Source organism: Gekko japonicus, unplaced genomic scaffold (genome assembly GCF_001447785.1).
Source record: "Gekko japonicus isolate JY-2015 unplaced genomic scaffold, Gekko_japonicus_V1.1 scaffold1454, whole genome shotgun sequence".
Classification (NCBI taxonomy): Eukaryota; Metazoa; Chordata; class Lepidosauria; order Squamata; family Gekkonidae; genus Gekko; species Gekko japonicus.
In genome coordinates this window covers 122,586-132,654 of record NW_015174884.1, presented here as the reverse complement: position 1 = coordinate 132,654, position 10,069 = coordinate 122,586, and the positions used below count along the sequence as shown (strand labels likewise).

The following is a 10,069-nucleotide window of genomic DNA, read 5'->3' as shown; positions in this document are numbered from 1 at the left end:
TCCCCACCCCCCACCCTCCCACACCGGCTACGAGCCGAGGGCCGAGCGGCGAGCCACTCGCCACTCTGCCCCCCCCTGCTCGCCACTCGCCTTCCAAATGGCGGCGGCGGCCTCCGCACGGACACTCTGACACTTTCGGGGTTTTTTAAATATCCCCCCAATATTTTTTTTTAGTTTTTAGATTTTTGTGCACCCCTGGGGACTGCCCCAAGAGTGCACAAAACTCTCCCTGCCCCCCAGGTCGCCCCGGAGCGCGGATTTAGCGATCCGCACAGACAGGGCGACTTGGGTATTAGATATATAGATAGATGTAGCCTGTCAAACTAAAAAGAAGTCCTGGGGTACATTAAACAGATTTTTGTCTCATAGTTTATTATTCTTTGGGGATATGCATGGTTCTTCCCTCCTCCATTGTATTCTCACAGCAATCCTGTGAGGTACGTAACGCTGAGAAAGAAAATGACTGGCCAAAGTGTGCTTAATAGGCTTTTGAACTTATTTCCCCGGTCCTAGTTGGGCATTCTAATCACTATACCACACCGGCTCTAATTTCTAGTATGTGCTACAATAAACACTAACCTGCAAATACTTCTTGTTCATATATTACAGATGTACAAAGTGAAAGTGTAATTGTTTGCCACTTTTCCACTGCTGAGAACCATAATGTGTCATATAGAGAACTCAAAGATTTACTGGAATCCAAGGCTATTCAGCTCATTGATGTTAGAGAGAAATGGGAAATTGGAGAACATGGGAAAATCCCAGGATCCTTCAACATTCCATGTAAGTTAACATTTGCTGTTCCAGAGTGAGGGGAACACAAGGCTAGATTATACTTAACAGGAGATGTTAATGATTAGTCAATATTGTCCGGACTTGTATTGCCATGTGTCTTTTATCCTACAATAGTTGCAGATGACACACTTTGAATAGCACTTTGAGAGCCAGTTTGGTGTAGTGGTTAAGTGCACGGACTCTAATCTGGGAGAACCAGGTTTGATTCCCCACTCCTCCACTGGCACCTGGCTGGATGACCTTGGGCAAGCCGTAGCTCTGATAAGAGCTGTTCTTGAAAAAGAGCAGTTTCTGTCAAGAACTTTCTCAACCCCACCTACCTCACAGGGTGTCTGTTGCTGGGAGGGGAAGGGAAAGGAGTTTGTAAGCCACTCTGAGACACCTTTGGGTAGTGAAGGGCAGGGTATAAATCCAATCTCCTCCTCCTCCTCTTCTTCAAAAGCATTGTATAAATAAATACTGTGATCATTCTCTTCTTATGTCATGATGTCTGTCCTGTCTTACAATAAACAATAATAGGTTGACTCAATTGTTCTTGCAGTGGGAGAGGTTGTAGAAGCCCTACAGATGAACCCAGAACATTTTAAAAATATATACAATCAAGATATGCCCTCTAAATCAGACCATTTAGTATTTGTCTCTTTGGCGGGAGTGAGAAGCAAGCAAGCTGTAGTTGCTGCAAAATCTTTAGGTTTTGCCAGGTAAGCGTATGTACCCAGTATATATAGACCCAGGCAAGCTTACTGGTCTTGGTGAAAGGAATGGTTTCAGCATACTAGGAACTGCATTTTAGGGTAGATGTGAAGCAGATATGGAAGTCGTGAAAACAGTTGGTATTTGCATAGATGTGTCTCTTCTGAAAATGTGATTATCAACCGCTTTTGTTCTCTGTGTTTCTCAAATAACTTATTGTTTGAAGACCTAAGCTTGGCACAAATACTTTTACCTCATCTGGAGGTCACACTGGTAATCTAAATTAGTCTGAAGGACATACCCAGAGCCACATAGGAAGTTCATGTTATGCAGGATATTAGGCTTGGATCAACTTCTCCGCCTCCCCCTTCTGACTGCAGTCTCTGTGTCCCTAAAAGTTGTGTTCCTGTGAGTCAGTGGACCTACAGGAACAATGTGGATAGTAAGTTTGGGAGTGTACATGTTTCGGGGGGGTGGGATAGGCAAAAACCACCCTCTCCTCCACAAGCAAAAAGCCAGCTGCTGCTGTGTCACAGAATCTAAGCCATTATCTACTGTATCAAAAGAGGAACCTACATTATACCCTTGTCATACAGTACAACATGACACACAATGCATTTCAGAGTAGACATCGTACTACAAGAACAACATACGGGTACAACCAGTTACAATAATTGTAATTCTGTTTGAGTGCTCTGTGTACCATGAAGATCGTGATACAGAAACGAATTGTTTCAGGTGGGAGTCATCTTGCTCTGCAGGAGAACAGCTAGATCTGAGTCCAGTTGCACTTTAGAGATCAACAAGATTTTGGGGGGTATAAATTTTCAAGAGTCAAATTGAACTAATAAATAAATAAGTCAGAATGGAGATCCCCGAGTTCTTGTATCCCAGTCAGAAGGTGGGAGGGGTGCTGCAAAGAGGGGACACAGGATGCAGAGGTACAATGCACTCTGAAATCAGCTTGATTAGAATGGAGGAGAAATGCTTTGGGGCAGAAAACTAGCATCTGTGGAGAGATAGGAATCCTGTGTTTGGCCTTGGGCTGGTCCATTTTCTGAATCTGTGAAGGAACTCAAGTTCAGCAATCTTCAGAAATTAATTTTCTGCTTTCAGAGCTCAGCACTATATTGGTGGCTTCAAAGAATGGGCAGAGCATGAGTCTTCAGGAAAAACGTGACTTCTGGAATAACCAACTATTCAGCAACCTGGAAAACTGCTAATATTTACAGAGTGTTGGTTTCATACTCAGTCTGGCTTCCCAATGTTAATAAAATTTTCTTCAAAGAAAGTCAGCAGTTTTAATTTCATTAAACACCTCAACCAAGGGGGCCAGGAGGGTCATCTGGCCCAGCCTCACATTCACTGAGGGCCTCAAATTGAGAGTTTTGACATTGTCTGCTAATACATACAAGTTGCAAAGACAGACTGACAAGACTGAAAGAAAGCAATGTTCATCATACAACTTTAAACTTGTGTCCCATTACTAGGCCTCACCATCTATAGTGTGCACTATGAATTAATATTCTCCTCCCATTGGCAGCATTGTTAATATATCAGGAGCCTCAAAAAATGGACGTGATGCCCAATCTTGTCAGATCTCAGAAGATAAGCTGGACCAACCCTGGCAAGTAGTTGGATGGGAGACCTCCAAAGAATACCAGGGTTAGAAGGCAAAGACAAGCTATCAAGCCACTTCTCGGAATGTCCTTCATGCCCCAGTAGGAGTCACCAGAGGTCACCAGAGGTGACTTCCAGGTACGGGCACGCACACACAAATGCAAAAATACTGCCCCAAAATGGAAATGATCTCGGTCTCTCATGACCTCTGAGAGATCCTGACCTCAACCATAACAGATTGACGACGTGAATTTCAGTAGTTCAACTTATCCCTTAATCTGAAATACAATTAAACTGTCCAAAGAAGTTGGACTCTAGGTTTATGAGAGGATATTATTGCCTACAGGTTTAACTCATTCCCTAATAATTCCTGAAATGGATCTCATTTGTCAAAAACCCTACTCACATATTACAGTGAATGCATGTACATCCTGTCTGTACATGCAGACATCTGCAAAAAAGAGTAAATGTGTTCACTTAACAAATGAACCCGAGGAACAGTACCAGGAGGAAGCTCACTGGATGACCATAGGCCAGTCACAAACTCTTAGCCTAATATACCTCACGGCTCAAGTGGTTAAGACGCTGAACTGCAGGCTGTGGAAGGTCAGTAGTTCAGCAGTTCAAGACCCGGGTACCGCAAGACGGGGTGAGCTCCTGTCTCTAGTTCCAGCTCCTGCCCACCTAGCAGTTCGAAAGCAAGAAATTGCAAGTAGATAAATAGGTACCACTTCGGTGGGAAGGTAACAGCGTTCCGTGCGCATTGGTGTTTAGTCATACCGACCACATGACCACGGAAACGTCTTTGGACAGCGCTGGCTCTTCGGCTTTGAAACAGAGATGAGCACCGCAACCCTAGAGTCGGATTCGACTGGCTTTCAAGCAAGGGAACCTTTACCTTTACTTTATTGTTTGAGGATAAAATGGAAGAGATGAGAACTATGTAAACCACTTCAGGTACCCATGGGTGAGAAAGGTATGATATAGATGAAGTATAAAAAGTATAGGGTTTGTATCACACATTCCATTGTACATGTGTTTACACTAACAAGAATGACTGACACAAAGATCAAGTGTACACTGTACACAGATTGCATGGGAATTCAATGTAATTCGTGAAGATGGCTAAAGTGATAGAAGTAACTGGAGTTTCATGTTCTTTTCTTGCCCTGCTACCCAACTTTTTTTTGTTGAGTGACAGCCTACTGTTTAATCTATATTTCATGCTTGTTAAAGCAGATAAACGTGTTCCATCTTGATAACACTCCAGTGGTTGGATTCAACACAAGGATTGTGGATCTTCCCTGCTTTTCTCCTCCCTCCAGCAGTCATTAACAGTTCTTGGACACTCTGGGTGGACTGCTGGGGGGGCGGCGGCGGGGAGAGTAGGGTGAAACTGCTTCCTCTTCTGTCATTGGAGCTGAAGAAAGAAGCAGGACATTTTCTTCTCCCTCTTGCAACCTCCTGACATTGCTCCCATAACCCTGGGGAATAAAGTTTCCCAGGGTTAGAAATGGCTGCTGAGCAGAGGGAGGGAGGGGATAATGATGATGACAATAGGAAAATGGGGAAGATCTGCCACTGTCAGCATTTTCCACTGATGGGTTACTGGATCCAACCTATAATCTACACAAAGCCTACACAAACTACAGTCAGCCACACATACTGTCCACCTTGAACTGCACTTTAATCATAGATGCAATCAGTTTCTAAATAAACACCTATTATTTTAGTGTATGAGAACTCTTTCTTTATTCACCTGATTTAACATTTATTATTTTTGAAATAAATGATTAAGATTTAAATTATGCAATAAATGAAATAGACAACATTATTAGTCTGCATTTGTTTTTATTCCTACCCAGCGAGTTCATATTACAAATAAAGTTTAAACCCACAAGGGGACAGAAGTAATTTCATATACTAGAAGAACAAGATGTCTTCAAACTAATTATGTCAGCAAGGGTGTGGAATAAGATCACAGGTATCAACAGAATAAAGGGAATTATGAAAAAGCCAGAACACATCACTTCTCGCAGAAGTGGTTTGTAAGAGTCAGTATCCAAACACACTTTATAAAAATAACTTCAACAGTTAAGTGCAAAGAGTCCAAGCATTTGCATACAAAAACACTTTGGTTACACTTAATTCAATGACAGGTCAAGTAGTGGCAGACATTACTGCCTTTTAATCAAGTTTTAGAACAAGCACCAAGTGACAAGGTTTTTCAAACCTACGTTCCTTTGTTTTCATTCCAGTATACCATATTACCATTACCTTCTGTGCAGAAAAATGAACTTAGACAAATCCAGTAATAATGATTTTTATTTTACTTTGTTTTAGGAGAAAATCAGACACATTTATTTTATTATGATATGCACAATCACTCAAATTCATGGGCTTTGGACCAAATCCTGTTTTCAGTGGGATATTTGCCTGAGTAAGGATCACAGGATATGGCCCTCTGCTTAAAAAGAAACTATCCAGTGATCCTATCTAGTTGAATTCTTCTTGCAGTTAACTTTTAATAAATATGGTATTGCAGAGCTAGATCTAGAGTCTCATGAATACTTGCTGCCTTCTAGCTTCTGTTATACATCAGAGTAACAATGATGGCAGATTAACTCCTAGTACATTACACAGCCACCAGCAAGACCTCACTTAGGATTTCAGTCTTGTAGAATAACTTGATTGGATTGCAAGATCTGACTTAGTTTGTCTTAATTGTCTTGGATTGCAAGATCTGACTTAATCATTAGGAAAAGGTCGAAATGTTCTCCCCTCCCCCAGCCACAATTTGTGTTACACATATTGCCCTTTTTTGGGTATGCTGGACTTCAAGTTCCACTAACAAAAATTATAGGTACTGGGTAAGAGCACCTTCCTTTAAATTAAGAAGAGAAATGCATGATACCTTTCTTAGACTATAACAAGGTCTTTCCCCAGGCATTTACTAAAAGGAGATATTAGTGGGTGCTATCGCCTTACAAAAAATTGCATTCTCCATCTGGTACAATATCCACTGGCATTATATACCTATTAAATTAAGATTTCACATACAACATTTCAGGCCACATCCTGTGCTTAAGGTAGCTTTAGGGCAGTAAACACAGTTACATTTGCCCAGCTCTTCATTCACACATTTTCTTAAATTCTTCCATCCATTATCCTCACAGAACAAGTACTGAACTCTGTCCATTCTAAAGTGAATAGTGTTATTTTTCTAGCTTTTTTCAAAGCTTCTGAGTTGTTTGGAGATTGAGAATTTTAAGTGTGTTTGTGCCAAAATTTGAATGGGTGTGTGTCTAAGGAAATATTTTCAATATGTTTGACAGAAACATTCTTCAAGTTCTTTCTGAAAACACACTATTGAAACCTTCTGTCCATGTCTTCCACCCAGGAAAAGATCCCAAAGTGTCTTAATCCAAAGTGGTCCACAGTGAATGTCTTTGGAATGTCTTAAGACTGGCTGTAGCTAGAATTCTGACTTCCATTTGGACCTTGGTCTCCTTCACTGTTTGGAGTAAAGCAGACATCCACACATGAGTCAACTTATTTTACTTGAAAACCCTTCTTCATTTGGGAAGCTGAGACACTTACACAGGACTCCTAGGGCCAACTCCCATCTAGGCAATGACCAGGAAGAGGCTTGTGAACCTTTAAGAATTAACAGCATCATGTGGCCTCAGATCATGCTGCAACATCAGCGACTCAGCTCTCAAAACAAGAACTAGAGTTCTGGGAGTGCAGATCATAAAACCATCTCTGAATGTGATAGCTAAACAGTTGGTCTTTTGCTGCGGAAATCTGGAAAATGCCGTTTTCAGCCTCCCACAGGATCACAGATGTTGCTGTGGCCCCAAAGCTATTATCTTGCAGTTTCCAATTTAAGTTTACTATGAGCACTTAAAGGCAGCTGAGAACACCTGCACAAGTGAAACATGGGATTGGGCAAGAGATTCAGATTCATAACTTCAAACTGAAAATCAAGATGTAATCCTTCAAATTCTGAAAAATGCTTAAAAATCATGATTAAAAGGAAGTGCAAGCCCTCATTGCTTTTATTTCTATGCTTCTACCAAATTGCTGTTACCTGCTCTTTTTGCACAGAGAAGAGTGATCACTTGCACATTAATTTGTTCCCGTTATTGAAATTGAAGGGCACATGCACAAAAAGATCAGTTTCAAGGTAAGAATTTAACCCCCACAATAACGCCATGCCCAATTTGTAATTAGAGTTGTGAAGGACCAAAATGCATCTAGGTCAATTACCTAGCCAATGTCACAGCAATCCATCCCTCACAGATAAACATATGCAAACCACACTGCCATGTGCCACTAGCATATGTGAGAAAGTAGAGACAGGACACCTACCTGTTTGGAGGTGGTTTTGGTTTAGGCATCTTACTTAGAATAGTAGCCATTTCTTTCCTCTCATCAAAGTTTTTCCATTGTTCGTACAGCTTCAAGATAACCCTGATTATTTCTAAAATCTAAACAAAAACATATATATGGCACTCAAGTGCATATGCATGCTTCTTTCTGCATCTTCAATAGTCATATACTTCATACAGGCTTAGTTGGCATACAGCTATTCTATATACAATGAGCTTACACTTGAAACTGTCTACTATGGCACTATTTGGCTCCCTTTAAATAACAGAAGAGTCAAACCTGAACCTATGCTAAACCACCTCTAGCCATTGGTTCTTGGGATTTTTAGGCATCTCAGGTTTGTTCATTTGGTTGTTTTATTCAGAATTAATGCAACCCATGACACAAACTGTGATCTTGAGATGACACCTAAGGACCCAGTGGGGGGAAAGACAGCATGTGGCCTTCTCCACTAAAAGGATGATGGAAAACCTAGGCCTCCATGAGTGTTACAATATAACTACCAACCAAACACATGCAGAAATGGGCTTCCATGTATAGTCAAGTCTTCCACTTGATTATAGCTTTCCATGGGAGCTTTTGTTTTTAAAAATGTGGGGGAAATGTACACTACCAGGAAGAAACATCCATGTTAGAGATATTTAAGAACAGTTTCAATTTAAAATAAACAATCCAAAAAACCCCAGTGAGCTCTTATCTCATTGCCTACACATCTTGCAATAATTTATATTGTATTTTATCAGGATGTTCAGGTTCCAAACAGAACAAAATTTGAGTCCTGATCTGAAGAAGTGTGCATGCACACGAAAACCTATACCCAGAATTAAACTTTGTTGGTCTTAAAGATGCCACTGGAGTCAAATTTTGTTCTGTTGCTTCAGACCAACACGGCTACACACCTGAGTCCAGGTTCCAAATAGCACAAACAGAAAGGGGATGTGCAAAAACTCACAGGGGAAGGGAAATCCTATCCAACCCCCAGCCCCCATTCCTTCCCTGGATAATTACACATTTCCTTCTTCAACTCTCCAAGCTGTCTTCCTCCTAACTCTCCCCTAAGCCAATCCTTTTTGAAAACATTAGGGGAAGGGGGCATTATGACATCTGTGCATATGCAGAAATTCAGTTACAGGCAAGACAGTAATCCCATATATATGTTTCCTGCAAAGCTGGATATTGCCAAAGGTTCACAAAAACATATAAGTCTTCCTAAATTCTAGCTAAAGAGTTTTGTAGAGGCTTTTAGCTTCACATTCTCACCAAGAGATAACAGCTCACAAAGACACTTCCAGCTTGTCTACTGTTCCACACCCTAAAGTTAGTATAATACCATTCTGTATGTGGCTGCTGGTTAGCCTGTACATTTCCAGCAGCTTTATAGACCTGTAGCCAACAAAGCAAATCAAATTTAAACTACCTTCTCCATATCAACAGAGAGTTCAGCAAACCACTGTCTAGCATCCTTCTGTTGGACAACACAAGCCACATGTAGACAAGCTGCAAAATAAACAGACATAGTTTATACATCATGTAATGTTCACAGAATGTGAGGTGACAAAGGACATTTGCAGAACATGTTCTCTGTACTACTGCCTCCCTCTTAAGAGCTGTATTTTGCCATTAAACCATTCTCAATACTCTCTCTCAACCTGTCAACACTTTTAAAAGACGTATATTTTGAGTTTTCCACTTTAAGAGATTTTTGTACTGTATATCTGCACTATCAAAAGCGTATCAGTTTCAAACTGAGAATGAAATGATTGAGGTCGATATAGCAACATCAGAACTTATACAAAGATGGTCACTGATGGACCTCGACACCGAACTGTTCCATTCAAAGAATGATAAACACTGGAATGTGTTACGTACCTAGAGCTATCATGAAAGGAGGGTACAGCAGACAAAGATCAGTTCTATATGTGTCATTCACTATCCTCCTGCACAAACAAAAGCAGTAGATCAGCATGCTGTCATTCATTACTCCACATCAGAGAGTCAGTAATATGATAATGGAAGCATAAGAGTGGCATATCTGAACAGAGGAGTCTTTCTACCTCTGTATCATTTCTACATCTGTCCATTTGAAATGATGCAAGGTCTTATAAAATGAGAGGACTGCATTCAGAAGTGTTTTGCAATCATTTTCCACACAGAAAGGAAGAGGATGGGATCTCAGACTACATTTTTAAGCTTGGATATGGAGAAGAGAGGAGACCAATGCTATTTTACAGCAAGGGACAACTTTAGCATCATGCATTTCCCAGTGAGTGTAAATCCCAAAATGAAAGTCTTTACTTTGATTTATGCTGCTTGGGCAAATTGGGGAAAGTTTTATTGTTGCTTTGTCTGCAAAAATTAGTTTAGCATTTAGCTCAACTCTTTTTTTAAATCTTCTAGTCTTATTCGAATGAAGCAGTCTTTAATTTTCTCTTTGTTACCATGCAAGAGGAAGCAGCACATCTTCATGGCCCATATCCTGCACATATTGAAGTAGAGGTCGGTAGGGGTGATACACTATCAAACAGCAGTCCTAGAAAGATTAGAACACAAAGCTTGCTGTAATTGA

General features: G+C 40.7%; 1 protein-coding gene across 1 annotated transcript in view; it reads right to left on the bottom strand.

Moving 5' to 3' along the window:
* Window positions 1-4,953: 4,953 nt before the first annotated feature.
* CCNC (cyclin C) overlaps window positions 4,954-10,069 on the bottom strand; it is a 28,613-nt gene continuing 23,497 nt past the window's right edge. Inside the window, exons 8-12 of the mRNA XM_015424907.1 lie at window positions 9,942-10,033; window positions 9,373-9,440; window positions 8,921-9,000; window positions 7,483-7,601; window positions 4,954-6,622 (exon numbers count right to left, since the gene is read on the bottom strand). Coding sequence (XP_015280393.1) covers window positions 6,568-6,622; window positions 7,483-7,601; window positions 8,921-9,000; window positions 9,373-9,440; window positions 9,942-10,033 — 414 coding nt within the window. The 3' untranslated portion in view covers window positions 4,954-6,567. The remainder of the gene's footprint in view (window positions 6,623-7,482; window positions 7,602-8,920; window positions 9,001-9,372; window positions 9,441-9,941; window positions 10,034-10,069) is intronic.